Source organism: Perca fluviatilis, chromosome 9 (assembly GCF_010015445.1).
Source record: "Perca fluviatilis chromosome 9, GENO_Pfluv_1.0, whole genome shotgun sequence".
Taxonomy (NCBI): Eukaryota; Metazoa; Chordata; class Actinopteri; order Perciformes; family Percidae; genus Perca; species Perca fluviatilis.
Genome location: NC_053120.1, coordinates 15,408,322 through 15,426,087, shown reverse-complemented (window position 1 = coordinate 15,426,087; position 17,766 = coordinate 15,408,322). Strand labels below are relative to the sequence as shown.

Sequence of the window (17,766 nt, the reverse complement as noted above, 5' to 3'; positions counted from 1 at the left end):
CGCAAAATGAGTAGCAAATTGGTCTGTGTCATGTCAGCAACTCATTAGTGTCATAATATGTTTAATTAGCATAACATCAACAACAAAACCAAAAACGATAGTAATGGTATTAGAGTGCTGCAGGAATGAGTTCTACAACCCGGAAATGAGTTATCATTTTTGCACTTCCAGTTTATTGGTCTTGAAGTCAATGGGTTTTTTGAGTTGTTTTTTTTGTTGGCTAGAAGCCTGAAATAATGTATGTTGTTAACACAAGCTTAAGATATGTTCAAGCTTTGTTCTAGGACATAAAGTACATCAGTAAATACTCTAAGAGCTTTTAAGCTTGTACGTGTCTTAAAAAATGTGGTTGCTAACAAGTGGCTAAATGAGACTACAGAGGTAGTCTGGGACATTAAAGGTGCAATATGTAATACTGACAGCTAGCGTTTAAAATGGTTACTGCAGTCCTAGTCTATATCCATGATGTTCCACTTCTGGGATAGCTCCAGTGCTGCTGGAAATTCCGCCACATGCCTGTCTTTTCGTCAGATGTCGGTTTCCTTCCGCTTTCCTTGTGTAGTAGGATTTTTAAACTTCAATCCAGACTGCTGGCTAAACTATCTGTCCAATCTGAGTAAATTCTCGCATGATTAACACAACTTTTGAATGTATACTTTGCATCTAAAGTTCCCGAGGCTATTTTCCAGCGACACCGTGGCTCCGTGCGGAGCTTAGCGCCGCCCATGATGATTGTGATTCGTTTAAAGAAATACCAATAAACCAGAGCACATTTTTCTCCCATCGCGGAATGCTGTGTGGACTAGCCAGACCCTCCCCCACAGCGCTGTGAAGGGAGGTCTGGCACAGCGAGACTACTGCAGTCCTAGTCTATATCCATGGCGTTCCACTTCTGGGATTGCTCCGTTGGCACCAGAAATTCCGCCAGATGTCACTCTTTTTGGCCGGACGTCCGTTACCTTACACTTTCTTTGTGTTGGAATTTTAAACTCCGGTCGAGGACTATGGTTGACTGCTCTTCAGAGCTCTGCAGGGTAAATCCAGACAGCTAGCCAGACTATCTGTCCAATCTGAGTTTTCTGTTGCACGGCTAAAACAACTTTTCACCAAAACAAGTTCCTTCCCAAGGCTATTTTGCAGCGGCACCCTGGCTCTGTCCGGTGCTCAGCCGTGATTGGTTTAAAATACTCATTTTATGCTTTTTGGCTTTTTCCATACATACATTTCATGTATTGTTATATATGTTTTTTGTGCATGTAATATGTGTACAAAGTGAAAAAGCCCAAAGTCCACCCAAAAAGGAGTTACTATCTCTCACAAAATACAGTGTTCACGAACTGCTCGAAACATCTCTACTGTAGGCCAGCCTTTACTTCCGTGACAAACGCGCATCATTTTGCTTCACTTTGTAACAGATGTTGTTCGCCTAGCTGTTTGTGTGGCACGCCCTCAAACCAAGCTAGTTAGGGTAGAGAACTGAAGCGGAGGCCTGCCATCAATTCAATCATTTTTATTTATAGTATAAAATCATAACGACTTATCTCAAGACACTTAACAGATAGAGTGGGTCTACATATTGGAACTTTAAACATCAGCTTACTGGTGATGATGTTGAAGTCATGCAACAGTGGTGTATTTTGTTTAGCCTTTTTATTTCTGGCGATTTCATTTACGCTTAAAAAAATCATAGAAGTGGCTCATTTGTGAAGATTATCTTGCTGAATAAAAATGTGTAAGTATCATGAACTTTTGTGTGTCACAGAGCACTTTTTCTGCAATAATCCAAAATCCAATGGAAAAATCCCATTGGCTTTTTGTTGAGGAAACCAGGCCGTTGCTAACTTCCGGGTTGGCATACAAAAATACATCATTCCTGCAACACTATATAGCCTCTTTCATACACAAAAATGCAGTGCAAAGTATTACACATTAAGAGTAATAAAAATGGGGCCTTTTAAAGGGGCTGTACTGGAAATACTGAAAATACAGCAGGCTGGGATGCCACACAGCTTTCACAGACCAATCCCTAATACATGAAATATCTAAGTTTTTTCATAGTCACTGCACTAACATGCATAATGCTGCCAGACCGGCTATCAAAACAAAGAACAGAGAAGCTCAGATTATGACACACTGCTCAGGACACCATACTTAACATGGTGCTATATTAGTTTGCTGAATATGGATATACAGCCCCTTTTAAAACTTATATTGTGTCTTTATTATAGGAATACTTCACCCGTAAAATTACCATTTGTATATCAATTACTCAAAGTGTTGTGAAGAAAAGAGTTGTGTTGTTGTTAAGTGCCTCAATGATAAACAGAGAATCCCAAAACAAAGTAAATACTTAGTATGTAACTTGGTGAGTAATTGATACCAATGGTTCTTTTAAGGGTGAAGTAATCATTTTATTTCTGACTGTTTACTCCTTTTTCAGGTCCATGGAGGTCTGTTCACATTGATGATCTCAGAAGATCAACAGAGTTTGTGTCTGATGTTCATTCCTTGAAAAAGCTGTGTATAAGTGAACTTTTTGAAGATCCACCTGAAGGTACCTCATTTAAAATCTTATTTTTCTAAATAATGTTATATATTTTAAGTAAATATATAAATTCACCTATAATTCTTTATTTTCAAGCCATGGAGACAGAAGACCGCACTGGTGTGCCACAGAATGATGACTCCAATGTAAGTGTATTTACCACTTTATAATTATAAACCTGGACAATCCTGATTACCAATCAGGCAACATAACCAATATACAATTTACTAATCTCTGATTCATGGTTGACTATAAACAAAATGTAGAGTTTACTACCACATTTTTCTTTTACTTTAGTTATCTACTTGTGTATTATTTTTAATTGGTGATGCAAGATATACCCAGCATAACAAGTAATTTAACAGAGCTAGTCAGCTACAGTAAGGGAATCAAACATAGGGCCAAGGGACCGTTCGGTATTTATGGAATGGACCACCGGAGGAAAATAGGGGAGCGTCATGTCTTTTTATTCTTTATTGAGGGTAGGGTCATCCAACATTTTTCAGTCCGGGGGGTCACCCAACTTTTGTATTCATGAAACAGCAAAATTTCAAAGTGGCTTGTTTGGTGCATATGTTTCCATGTATCCCTCAGTCTCTGCACTCATTCGCTAGCAGATTGGTCTGACCCATGAATTTGCTGTGGGGCAGGGGGAGAACTGCTCCCCTGGTGGCTGAAACAGATAATTGCATTGTTTAAAAAAAAAGTATTCCCTGGCTGACGATGGGAGCCAATTGCACCTGCAAAAAAACGAAAATGAATGTTGTTAGTCTGGACATTTTACCGTGCCAAGGTTGCAATAAAGGTTAAATGCCACATTTGATGACAGCTTACTAATTGATTGCGGGTTTTGTGTAGATTTGGACTTTTATACATTTCCACTTTGTTTAAACAGCGAAGTGGAGGAAGCCTAGTGACGAGTCCATAGCAACCAGTTTGTGTGTTGAATTTTACCCAGAGTGCCTTGCTGAATGGTCCCAATATTTTATTGTTTTATTTCATGTGAATACTAGATTACTTGATGAGTAACTTAGTATTTGAAGTAATGCAGTAATGCAGGAAGTGTGCATTTAGTTTCCATGCTTATTGTGTTTCCAAAACAATGTTAGTGAGTAAATCTACTGAAATGGCCACCACACCATAACAGAGGAGTGTGATGCGTCAGATGAGAATTCAGAGGTTTAGTCAGTATGTCATGGCTGTAAAAATAGCAATGGGAATCTGAATATCTTTGCCAATTGCAAATCAGTACAGAAAATATTGATAAATTTAACATTTGAATCATACATACGTTTGTTCAAAATAGTTTTGGAGGGTTGTAGCAACTTTTATATTGGTGAGGGGAGGCTCATGTCTTTTTTGGCTAAAGGTAACAAAACTCCTCCGGTCGGGTGGCCCCTTAAATAAATAACGAGCAGTCCCCAAAGAGTGATATAGAAGATATACAGTGCAGGAATGTGAACAGTAATTTAACTCAGTACCAAACCAGGAATGGCTTTCAATTAAATTTTAAAATATTCTGAATTCTGGAAGTCGTTGTGAGGAGGCACACTGACTCAGTCTTGGAAATGGGAAGCATGTAGTCACAGAGTATTTTTTATCATTTGGCATAGAAATTGTGGCTTCACCATGATTTCACAATTTCACCTCTGCACTGTTTTGGATGATTCCCTTTTAGGACATTTTCCTTTTTCAGATCCTTGGCTGCTGTTGTTAATTTGTTTTGTTTTTTTGCAGGTTTTGGAAGATTTGTTTGATACAACAGATCTGACGAGGAGCTGTGTGCAGAGTGCAGTGAGCATGCTCAGAGATGCAGCAGACAATGGAGAACTCAGCACTGAGAGAGTTGAGAACCTGCTCACACTACTGGATGGAAGTCAGACACATGGTTAGAAAATGAGTCATTCTGGGTCATCTTTTCATATCAGGCCATTGTTATACACATCTACTCTGTGTGCAGTGGAAATGCATCACACTGAAAAAAAGTTTATGTAAATAAATTTTGTTTTTAAGGTCTGTTTGCAAGCATTGTGCGACAGCGTCTGCACTCGCTGTTAAAGGACTATGAAGCCAACATTCCCAATCCAAAAAGCTGGGTTCTAACAGAGGCGTCTAATTTCAACGCTCTTCAAGAGGGAGGAACGTTCCTGTAGGTCTCTCCTTTACATCCCTTACCTTAGCAGTCTATGTGACCATTTTCTTTGCTATATTTGCAAACAATCTTTCTATGTAATTTATTCATCACTTATTTCAAAACTGCTTGTGATGTAAAATGCACTACTGCAAACTTCAGCTGTTTATCACTGCCAGTTTATCACTTTCTCAACTATAATTTTTCAATAGAAATGCAAATGTCAGCATGATTTTAAGAAAGTCATATATATATTTTTTTTTCTTCACAGACACACACTGTGGAGGAAAATCCAAGCAGTTGTCACTCCACTTCTAGCCAACTTGGTCTCAGTCATTGACCGAGATTGCAATTTGGACCTCCTGCTGAATGAGTGTGATGACATCACAAACCTTTGGCTTGAGATATTTGGGAGCAAAGAGATGCTCCATGTACCTTATGTAAGGGTGGAAAGCGAGTGAGTATCTTTTGGTTGTTTTATCATGGTATCTATTAAGCACAATGCATCCATTTGAGATTGATTTACATCTTTGGTCTGAACGCTCAGGGTAATGTTGACAACATACTACCATGATGTTGCTTTAGTCGGTTTAGTTTGTTGTACATGTACTATAGTTAAAAAAAAAGAAGCATTTTGACTTGTAACTAGGGCTGGGTATCATTTAAGAAATTACGATACCAGTACCAATACTGTACATTTAAAGTGATGACGATCAGTGTTGGTTTAAAAAAGTAATTAGTTACAGTTACAGATTACTTCTCCCAAAAAGTAACTGAGTTAGTAACAAATTTACCATATTGTAAAAGTAATTAGTTACTCATCAAAGTAAGTGTGACGTTATTTTTTATGTAACGCTATTACGTTCTATAACATCTTTAACGTCAAATATGTTTATATTAAATGATTGAGGAATAAAAACACTATACAGTATTTTAGAACATTTGGTATTTATTTGAACTCAATAGATTGCAGCCTGCCATATGATATGCATAGAAATAAAAACATATAAAAAAAATTAAATAAAAGTCTTTTAACCTGGGCATAGCGTGCATGTTACATAAATATTCAATGCCTTTAATTTCAATGAGCGAGAAGTAGTGCCTGTACTTCCAGTTCGAGAACGCTACCTTTGAATTTCCCTGGCTCGTCGCCATTGTCGCTGTCTTGTGTTTAGTGGTAGTCAGAGCGTGCGGTGAGACAGGGTGAGCAGGGCATCCGCCCACCCAGCCAATCATCATCGCATCTGCAACGGTGTCATCATCCCCACCCCCTGCTCTTTCCAGGCAGCTGGTGTGTAGCCAAAGCCTGACACCTCGCGCTTCATTCAACCAAATTGTAGTAAGGCACCACTTTAAATTCTCAGTAACGATAACGGCGTGGCAACAATGGGAAAAGTAATTAATTAGATTACTCCGTTAGTGAAAAAATAAAACCGTTAGTAACGCTGTTATACTTAAACGCCGTTACTCCTAACACTGATGACGATACCAATAGAGTACCGTGTTTATTACCTTTTTTTCTACTTCGTTCACTACCCATCATGTGTATGGAAGCATTCAATTGCGTAAAATGCTACCACCCCTTCTCCCCATCCAAATGATACAATAATAAATGATACACAAATACAATACATGCTGAACTGCCAGCTCCGTCAAATACCCCATGCTGGACTTTACCACACCACAGACTGTATGCAGGGACTGAAGTTAACTTTTTTGGCCACCAGCCACCGTGGCAGGTGGATTTCACACAGGCTTTATACCACCAATGTTTGAAATACAGGAAATGCACATGCATCGTTCTTGAACTTGTTAAGAATACACATTTAAGTACTGTCAAGTTATAAACGAAATAAATATAATTAATGACTCTTATCAAACATATTTTTTATCTTTTTATTTAATTATTTCCCCTGTCAGAGACAGTTATCATATACTGACTGCTCAACTGAGTCCACAAAAAAGGAGCAGACACACTCCTCTTCCTCCACCTCTTTCTCTGAGCCATACACAAGACCGTCACAGCATTACATTTGTTCTGTACTGCTGTCGTAAATCAGCACCTCACGAACCTTGCAGTTGTCGCAAACTGTCCACTTGGTACTTAAACGTCTTCTTTTACTTTTCTTTGAATCATCCTCATCTTTTTGTTGGTTGCTTGTTTCAGCCGGCCTCTTCACCTTAGTAATGCACTACCACACTTGGTTGAAATGTGAAGGAACAACAATGGCAAAAAACAACAACTCAATTCTCAATGGCTGCCAAGGTGGCAGGTAGATTGACAGTTTTACCCTCCAATGGCAAAATTCATCCACATTTGGCGCGTGGTCGGGTGTTAATTTCAGGCCCTGACTGTATGGATTATAGCTGCTACGGTAATGGCCCAATGACGTCACATTAAATCGAAGAATATTAGCTGTGATTAGCTGCGAGCAAAAGTATACAAATAGTCTTTTGTCTTAGATCTGCGTACAAAAGGGATCAAATGCAGGTATTGCTTGATTGAAGAAGTTTTGACACTACTTGGTACTGGGTTATTTCGGTAGATACCTTACAGGGATCGAGTACCGAATACCCAAATTCAAGTGAATTACAACACCAGCTAGAAACTATTTTGGCTAGAACATAAATAATGTGATTCCTCTGTCTTGCAAAATGACATTCATACCATTTGCCTCCTGCCTCTCCAGCTCTACTGTCTTAATGGTACAAAGCCATAGCACAGGTGGCAACACCATGCGCTGTAACATGCCCTTCAGTTGGTGGATCAAAGACTTCCTGGATGGGCTCATGATGCAAACATCCAGACACGAAAGTAAATATACTGTAGAAGTAACATATCCAAATGCCTTCTGTCCTTGAATTGTGCTGTATATTTACAGTAAAGCACAAGCTTTGTAACTGAAATATTGAATCCTTACTTATCAGTGGCATTCTCAACTTTTCTTTGCAGCACATTCACCTGGTCATTTCCAAGAGTTGTTCTTGAACACTCCACTTGGCAGTTACATGGCTAAAAATGTGGATGAAAAAATGAAGAAAGAATTTTTTGAAAGGTACCTGCAGGATTTTGTTTCCATGACCATGAAAGGGACATCAGATGAAGAATTGCAGGTAAGGGTGAATAAAGTGCTCAATGAATGCATCCATTAGCTGCAATACCACTACTGTCACTTCCTCAAAACATTTTACTGTATATATTGTATTTGATATTGATTCAACAATTCAATCCAGTGCGGTCAAATACAGCAATCAAATTTAAGATTCCACTGCTCCAAACCCCAGTGCAATTATGGTTTTATCGAATTTGTGGTCGCAATCTGCGTGTATTTAGCTTCTGATTTACTTTATTGATTTTCCATGAAAAACAAACAGAAAAGGAAAACACACAGTACAAATACATAACAACATACCTACAAATTAGTGACCGGACAAACAAACATATGAAATACAAGGGTGGGAGGAGGTGTGGGATTACATTTTTCAATATCCAACAAGCATGTAGCTGGATCTAAGGGTACATTTATGTTTAGGACTTTGGAAAGTGTGTCTCTGACTCCATCCCAAAGGGCAGTAACTTCTGGACAGGACCATAAAGAGTGCACAATGGTACCCACCACCCTGCAACCATGCCAGCGTTATCCAGATAAGGTTGAACTTGGATCCATTTTTTTAGTCTTGAGGGGGTGATGCATGCTCTATGCAGTATTTTCAGTTGTATTACTCCAAGTCTTACACATTTGGATATTGCTGCCAAGTGCTTCGAAATTCTGTCCCACTCAAAATTGCTAATCGAGAAGGAAAGGAGTTTGGAAATGGTGTATAGTGTATGTTCTTGCAAAAGTATGTTGTTCAATGGGTTGCTGCCCGCTGAAAAAAAAACCTTCTGTGAATCAACTTAACTACATTCACTGAGAAATCAATCACTCAATCAATACTGTTTTTACACATTATAAAATATGAAATGTAAAGTGTTAATGTGCAAATAGTGCAATAAAAAAGAGAAATGATTGTCTATGCTGAGATGATTTTAGAAAGTGCCCTGGAACGGCAGTCAAACCCGTAACATACTACTCATGAACTCATACCAGATCGTTGTACTCCCAGTTACAGTTTTGACGTCACACACACATAAACAACTATGGCGACCCCTGTTGATGTTGTACATACGCCGGTGATTAACAGTGAGAAATAGAAAAAAATATACATAAATAGGCAACGTAAAGTAATTCCACACATTGTAATCAAAACAATACACATACGATTGTGTACTACTACAGGTTATGTTTTATTAAATGAAGCCCAAAATATGTTGCAGACTAGAAATCGCTAGTATGAGCTAGTGCTAGCTCACGTCAACGGTAGGTAGCCGCTAGCAAAGCCGGTCTACGGAAAGCCATTCCACTCCCTATTCAGCCCCATTGTACTGGATTTTGGTTGCAGTTCCAACACAGTTCCACTGGGGGTGATCGCGGTCCAGTGCAAAATGAATGGGACTCTATGGAGCTAGACGGCTAAATTTGTCTCTTTCGCCTGATTGTCGTTGAGAAACCTCAGATTTGATTGTAGTTTTTGCAAGTTCAACATGGGTTATAGGTCGAAAGTTGAATGAACGAGTACTTATGTCCTTTTGATTTCTTACAGGGTGAGTCGTTGTAGCCCATAACACGCTAGCATTCTGCTAATGAATGCTGATTGGTCAGTGAAGGAGTGATTACGATCGGAGATCCCGCTTGACGGCATCCGAAGCAGAGCCTGAATATCAGAGTGAATATTTCGGTGTGGTCTTTAAAACATTAGCAAACCTCTTTCTAGCACATGTATTGACAGGGAGAGCCGAACCTGTTAGCTGTGTTGTCGATGCCTCGAGAGAACAAAGGAAGCGACTCAGAGCTTGCCGTAAAGCAGTATCTCTGGCCGTATATGTGTATGACGTCATTGACATTTTAAAAGGCTTTTTAGAACAAAAAAGTGACTTTAAAAAAATCTAACACACAGCAGTGTGTATTTTTTTAGCCTCCCCTTTCGAATGCAACATTCAAATTACTAGAAAAAAAAATTATATCCTGAGGTTTTGAGGGGTATAGCTCCATAGAGCCCCATTCATTCTGCACTGGCCTGTGAGCGCCCCCTATATGGAACTCTGGTGGAACTGCAACCAGTTCAGAAGCCGGAAGTGGCACTTCTTGATATATTAGAAGTTCTTTGCCGCTAGCTAATGCTAACGCTAGCTAGAAGGGTTTGTCGTGACTTTGCCTGGAACACTACCAAGTCGTGACTTGAAGTCGTAACTTACGGGCTAAAAATTGTGTCTGGAACGCAGCATTGGCTTGTAGCGCTAGTAGTTGGGCAGAGGGTAAATCGATATTTCTACACCACTAACAAGGCTCAAAATAGCACCACACTTCAACGGTAGCATAATGAGGGTCCCTACATGTAAACCAAAGCATTGAGAACTTTGTAAGTGTACAGATAGTTTAGCACCGCTCGTCGTTAGCTAATCACCGGTTTGCGGGAGCTTGTTTCAAGCTACAAACACATTCGATTAGCATGAAAACATATCCCAGAGAACATTCGACTCAGTACACATATGTTATTAACCCCTAGGTTAATTTTGCGCCGGAATTGTCCTTTAACGTCTGCTTTTCAGAGGCAGAACATTTTTCCCCTTAAAACTGATCGAAGCAAATTGCATGGTGAAATACAAATAAACCTCTGTCAACATGTCTTCAATTATTGGTGTGGACCTCCCCTAAATGCATATGCAATTAGGAGAGAGGTGACACTTGCAACCACTCACACAAATGCCACGCAATCTGTGACTCTAACCTGGTGCTTGTTTTAAAAAATATAGCACTTTGCATTTGTGGTTTGATGCTACACTAAGGAAATTTAACTACATTTGTGCATAAACAAGCATTACTTTTTCTACACTTGGGTGTATTGGAGAAATTAGTTTGGCAAACCTTTCTAATGCTTCACTCAATCTTATGTGAATGTGTATCCTCTTTCACATTGCTGTAGTTAAAACAAATACTGTATTATTAATCTCCTTATTCATTTACTCCTCAGCTCTTGTGTCAGGCCCTGGCCAGCTGTGTTGATGAAGTACGGACACGAAAAAGAGATAAAGATGAGCTTTCTCTTCCTCACGTCCACATTGCCTATCATTTCTACCAAAGTCGTCTTCAGAACCTCTCACGGATGATATCTCTTCAGCCTGATGTTGTTTCTCCTTTGCGAAGAAACAACCACCTTAGACGTAGTCCAGAGATGGTAAATGTAAAAAAAAAAAATCTAATTGGCAGTTTCATACATCAGTGTTTCCCGTTCTTTTAAAAATAACACCAAACATCCATTCCAGTCTGTGGTCAGTTCACATCTCTGTAAAAATAAGGACAGTTTCCTACTATCTGATAAAGTCAGTTGAACAGGTGAAGATCACATTGCCGGTAGCCTAATGGTTACAAACAGGCTCAATGATCAAAACAGTAACATGCTGCAGATTCAATGTTTTTAGCTGAGGTAGACAGAGAGTATTCAATTAAAACAGATCAGTGATGCTGTTTTTCCCTCATTGTTTTCTGTGAAGTTAGCTGAATTGAATGTAGCCCGGGTGTGTTTTTATGTGAACTGATTAAGTTGGGCTCTGTTTAAAAATAGCATCATTGCAATGTTTTTACTTAGGAGGCAATTTGGCCTTGTGTGCTCTGATGAGTTTGGCATGCAGTTATCACACCAGTCATTATTTAGTTTTAAAGAAAACTCAACTCCTGGCTGTTTTGGTAGAAGTAAATAACGAGAGTGACAGGTGAACTAGCCGTAAAAGTGAGTTTGCTTCAAGTGCTGTGTAGTGGATAGAGACTTTATTAAAGTAGTAGTGTTAAATTCAAATTTGAGAATGGAATCTTAGGGTTCCCTCACCTGCCAAATCCCACTTTAAGGCATTTAATGCTTTCATTTGTCAATGAATAATTTCAAGACTAATTCATGCATTATACTACAACTGTACACCCCCAAAAAGTAAATCATGCAAAGTATGTTGTCACAGAGATAAAAAATGATTGTCTGATATGGTGGTCTGCTGGGTACAGAACACTAAAATATATGGTAAAATGTAGATTTGCTTCCAAAATTCACTAGAGTTGTAAGAATGCCACAGAAATGTATTAATAAAAAAATCCCAGACCAGAGAGGACCTTCAGTAAATGCTTTTTGTACCCAAAAATCTAATATTAACAACCCTTTAATTCTGTCATATTTGAAAGGCTTTTATTAAGATGTTTTTTACATTATTGGGCTTTTTTTCACAGGAGCTTTTCAAAATTACTGAATCATTTCCAAACTGTTTTGCTGTCCTGTAGGTTTTGGATGTCCATGCAGCTAAGGCATGTGTTGAATGCCTGGAGTCTGCTAATTTCGATACTGATGCCCTATGCCAGCAATGGCTGAAGCAGGTGAAGAGGCTTCAAGCCTCTTTGGAGTTGATTTGCTCTCAACATAACACCAAACAATATGGAGAGCGGTGCAAAGAAAGACTCCATGATGTCAGGTAAGATACTGATGCACTGAAATGTGGTCATGAATGTTGTCTGGATGCTCTTGTTCCCTCCCACAGTCTGGTCACAAGCAGATTCAGTTATTTGGGAATTTTAAATTTCCCAAATGTGTGAAAGGTTTTTTGCAGAGGTGGGACTAAGTCACACATGCAAGTCACAAGCAAGTCTCAAGTCTTAACCTTCAAATCTCAAGTCACTGTGGTGAGAATCAAGCAAGTCAAGTCAAGTCCCTGCTATAAGTTCAGCAACTCACAAGTCATAAAAAATTCTGATGATCTACCCCAGTTTCCATATTTAAATCAGTTTAAAAAGACATCTGTGATGTGTGATACAAGAAAGAAAAGTTTTTTTTCATAAGAGTCACTATTCCAAAATGTTTGTCTCCAGTGTGTGTGGCTTTCAGCGTTGGGCTTGCTTGCAGTGTCCTCCTCCGCTTCTTCAAACAATTCCTCAAATTAATCTCCTCAGTGCTCCTACCGCACTAGGCTATATCAGATCAACCAACACGCCCCCTCATATGTGCACTTCATACTGACCCTGCCTACTTCCTGAAAAACCCATCAGCTATCCAATCAAAAGGCACTAAATTAATATCAACAAACTGCTAATCAAGCAACACTTCCAGTGACTGATGCCAGCAGGCCCGGCCCCAGAACGCAAGTTGAAATGACACGGCGGCTGGGTGAGTCATTCAACACAGCACAACCCCTCTTAGGTAGGAGAGGAGACAATACAATTAATATTACCGGCTAGGCTAGCCTTTAGTAGCTCTGTGTCTTTGTTATACAAGCCAGGTTAGCTAGCTTTAACAAGACACATTTACGTACCTATCTTTGTGGGTTTTGTAAGGATGGATAAAGTTAGATGTGGTGGTCGTGTCCTGAATTTTTGAGCTGCAGACCTTGCTCACTGCTGTTGTCTTCTTACTACGGTCATCGACTACATAATATCAATAATCCTTGAATCCAGCCGGAGGTTGCTAGGGGCAGGGGAGGGCTCAGCCCACCCAAACTTGTGCCTTGCCCACCCAATCAAAAGTTAAGAAAATGTGTTCAGCCAATGAAGCAGAGCTGTCCGTCACTTGGTGTCCACTCTCTCTGTAAAAATAAAGATGACTGAACAGTCCATCGGCTGGTCTTCAGTGGCAATTTTCCTTAATCATTCAACATTGGGCCAACTGCTCAATATCTTCAAAAAAGCAAATAGTACTTTGTATTACATTAATAAAAAGGGAAGTCCTTTTGAGTAATCTGTCTCAAGTCTCAAGTCTTTAATACCAAGTCGAGTCGTTTATCAAGCAAGTCTCAAATCCTCAAATTTGCGACTTGAGTCTGAGTCAAGTCAAGTCGTGCGACTCCAGTCCCCCAGCTCTGGTTTTATATCTCTTTATCAGTGTTGGGCAAGTTACTTCCCAAATGTAATTCATTATAGATTAGTAGTTACTGTCATATGAGAGTAATTAGCCTAGTTATATTACATAGTGTATGTGAATTGTAATGCTTTACACTACTTTTGCGTTACTTTTGAGTTACTTTCGCCAAAATAACCGTGGAAGTATGACTTGGCAGATAACGTTAATTTGTGATTTTCACCACTGGATCAACAAATTCTCATCTTTATCCAGTTTAATACATCATAATTTATTCATTCATATTATTTCGTATTTGTAATCAGAATCTGCAGTAAGTAACTAAAAGTTATAGAATAAATAGGCCTAGTGAAGTAAAATGTATACTTGACTCTGAATTTTAGTGGAGTAGAAGTATAAAGTAAGAGAAAATGGAAATACTCAATTAAAGTATCTTACAATTGTACTGAAGTACAATATAGTTACTTGCAACCGGCGATAAAATGTAATGCTAATATTTACGTGTAGCAAGTGTTACAAAATGAACACACAGCTACTAAAGATTAATCCAGCTCGTAACGTTAATCCCCCTTTCCCACTTTCCCATACGTGTTGTTAATGTGTAAACAAGACTAAACTTGCCTGGATAAGTGTTTGTCTTTCCTACTTCTCGAGGGGTTTGTGCTGTGTAAACTGAATCTGCATGGTTTTCTTGTCTGAAGATGGCTGCTGCCTCGGTGATCACTCTGGTGCTTCGGGCCTGTGTCAGCCCCGCTCTTCCTTATTGTTCTAATTCAGGTTTTAAAAGGTGTATTTACAATAGTTTGTGTTGTTTTTAAAGTGCTTTATAAATAAAGGTGGATTGGATTGGATTGGATTGTGGAAAAACAAGAATGTCTTTCAACGTGTTTGTCTGCAGTAAGGTTCTGAGTAGTTAGCTTGAGTTTGTTTCCGCTGCCTCCAGCTGGAAGCAATCTCCTCAAATCACTTTGGACACTCCTGCAAATCTGGGTTATATCAGCATCACACAAACACCCCCCCTCATGTCACGTGTCAGTATTTTCACTATCAGCTCATTACTCAAAAGACACTAAACTGATATCTTAACACAAGCCTAAACATTAATTCCTGACATGTTTATATGTATCAAATTCCAGCAACAGGAAATAACTTGGCTCTTTTACTCTGATCTTTTTCCTTTGGTGCCGAAATGTTTTGCGTTGTTGGTGAATTCTTAAAGAATGAACACCACTTAATTTCAGGTATAATGCATTGTAACTCGCATTACTAAGATTGAAACGTGTATAATATTACCGAAATTATATTAGTAATGCAGGAACAGGCAGAATGGAAAAGCAGGACTTAGAAAGACTTTGTGACAGCATTTGTAGTGGATGCGGCCCACCACACCTAAAATAAAGATTTTTATGAAATACAATATTTAACTTATTAAGCTTCAGGCAAATCTAGCAGTGGTGCTCTTTCTCATTGCAAAGGCCATGTATTTCTGCTTACCAATTTCCTGGAAAAACCCAGCACTGATATAAAATACTGCCTTGGAGGATGGTAAATCTGCATATATTTCTACAACACACTAACTGTGATTATGGTCTGTAATATATTATAGTAATGGCTGGAAGCGCATCTACATCCTTTCATTGTTTGTGGATCACATGCTGCTGGGTTTCCATAATGACGAGAATCAGCTCAGAACACTGGTCCTGAATCACACTAAAACCTTAAGCAAGGTGAGTAGATGTTTAACAGACATAATCATGGCCTTCATCCAATGTGACCCAGGTTCATTTTTTAACCCATTTAATTTTGGTGTCTCATAATGGTGTTTATGCTGTTATATTTTACATAACATCAGCCAACTAAAAAAAAGTGAACAATTACCATTATGGCTTTTGTTTTATTTATGTCCACTGTTTCTCACCTATTTCAAAGGTTCTGGAGGGAAACTCTGATGTAAAATCAATGAAGGCTTTTCAAGCTGTGATTGAAGTACTGAAATCCTGTAAGCAGGGGGCAAGTGATCAGATGTTTCGGTAAGGGCTTGTTAATTTGACAGTTCAGTTATTTTAAATGAAATAGTGAAGAATGTTCTTTCGCTGCACTTCAGTGAATCTGGTTGACCTTGGTTTTATTTTCACCAAGGTTTGGACTTCAGTGTGGAGTGTGTATGAGGGAGCCTCAAGACCCTGTAGAGCTGCCATGCCATCACATCTACTGCTCAACATGCATCAAGGAGAGCCTTGATGCAAGGAGAGCCTTGATGGAGAGCCTTGATGCAGGACAGACTTCCTGTCCCAATTGCAGGCAGCAGTTACCAAATGACTTTCAACCACATGTCTCTGAAGATATCAGGTGAGTTTTTATATATATATATATTTCATGTACCATTTAACACCTGTAAAAAGGTGAAACTCTGAAAGTCCCCTGACAGAGTTTGATATTTGGGGAATCAGTAGACTTAGCTTAGCCACATTTGGAGATTTTCTTATAAACACAAATAGAACTTCCTCACCTTGACTTTTCATTTTTATGTTGCATTTGATTTTTGTGACTCTGCAGTGTTTCTATCAAGAAAAATGCAGAATTTAGGCAGCGTTGCAATGGTTTCTTCATTGATCTGCTCTCCACTGTGTGCTTCAAGGACAACACACCACCAGAAACACGTGTCATCACCCACCTGTTGTCCTACCTGATGGTTGAGACAGGTACCACTTGAATAGCTCAAAGAAACATCATGTATCATATATACTGCATGTGTCCTCTTTATTTTCTTCTTTTCTAATGAACCTTGATTTTTCTGATACTATTTGACAGCTTTGACCATTTTGTACAGTACATACAGTACATTCCTATTATGGGGTACCTTTAAATACAATTTTGTTTTTGTTTTTTGACACTAATTATTTATCTTTCTTTATATTTTATCTTTATTTCTTTTATCCCTTCAATTTTAATATGTTACTAATATTTACTCTTAATCATATTTCAAACTAGAACATAAACAGATTCACACCAAAGATCTGTCGCCTTTTGACGAGTCACTCGATAAAAACCCAGTCGTGCGATCTGTGATCCTCAAACTGCTTCTGAAGTTCAGGTAAACTAAATGCTGTCAAAACTACACATCTGAATGTAAATGATGCTGTCTGTTAGATATAAATGGCAGCTCTGTCAGCAACAGTACAAAAGAGTTTCACAGCATTGCTGCTTTAATGACATTGAAGGATTCATTTAATCTACTCTTCAGCACATTTTGAAGCTCTTCTGCATCGTATCAAGTGTATGATGAACCTAACTGTGTTTCAGCTTTGATGAAGTCCAGGAATATTTGCAGCAGCATTTGTCATCTGTTGAAGAAAGCATATTTGTGGATGAAGGTGATAAAGCAGAGCTTTATGCCTTGTACATCAACTGCTTAGAGGTAAAACCCCTTTTAAACAAATATATAACAGTACTGTTTTATTATGTTGAATAGTGTAGAAATGTACCAGATAGATACAGTAGAACGAAGAGTTCACACTCTATATGATCTCCCAAAACCAAATTATTTTTCAGGACATTAGACAGCCAAATTATTACTATTTTCTTTTTACAGAGTGTTTGAGTGTAGGTGTAAATGTTTGTTTTTTTTGTTTCTTTTGATGCATTTAAGAATAAAATGTATTGATATATTGATTGCTCTCATCATGGGTTTGCAGTTAGATGTTAAAGGTGCAATATGTAATACTGACAGCTAGTGTTTAAAATAGTTACTGCAATACAAATTCAAAATACTAGAGAGAGACATCTCCCCCGCCGGCAACAATCGCTAAACACACTGCAAACTCACGGTCCTCTCTTCCCAATTTACAGCCCTTAATATCCTTAATATCTGAAGATGCATTGGGGTCAGTTTGGGATTTATTACAAATATGACCTTTAAAAGGTCACTTGGGATTTGCATGATATGTGCAAAAGCATGCAAAAGTTTTGATGTAAGCTTTGAAAGTGAAAGGTTCTGTTTTGTCAGTGGGGCAGATACTTTTGCTAGAGAGCCGGATTTGGCCCACAGGCTGCTATTTGTCTACCACTGCCCTACAGTATCTGAATGTGAAAGGACACAAACTTCCATGAGACCGGGCTGGAAAGGAAGGGTTCAGGAGGAGTTTGGATGGCAGCTGTATCA

The 17,766-nt window shown here is 38.7% G+C and overlaps 1 protein-coding gene across 1 annotated transcript in view; it reads left to right on the top strand.

The window, feature by feature from the left end:
• Positions 1 to 17,766, top strand: part of LOC120565484 (E3 ubiquitin-protein ligase rnf213-alpha-like) — a 70,014-nt gene that overhangs the window by 31,814 nt on the left and 20,434 nt on the right. Inside the window, 15 exon segments of the mRNA XM_039811308.1 lie at positions 2,441 to 2,554; positions 2,642 to 2,691; positions 4,283 to 4,433; positions 4,559 to 4,694; positions 4,948 to 5,133; positions 7,367 to 7,491; positions 7,630 to 7,790; positions 10,749 to 10,952; positions 12,041 to 12,228; positions 15,211 to 15,331; positions 15,534 to 15,634; positions 15,744 to 15,953; positions 16,161 to 16,306; positions 16,596 to 16,698; positions 16,908 to 17,022. Coding sequence (XP_039667242.1) covers positions 2,441 to 2,554; positions 2,642 to 2,691; positions 4,283 to 4,433; positions 4,559 to 4,694; positions 4,948 to 5,133; positions 7,367 to 7,491; positions 7,630 to 7,790; positions 10,749 to 10,952; positions 12,041 to 12,228; positions 15,211 to 15,331; positions 15,534 to 15,634; positions 15,744 to 15,953; positions 16,161 to 16,306; positions 16,596 to 16,698; positions 16,908 to 17,022 — 2,111 coding nt within the window.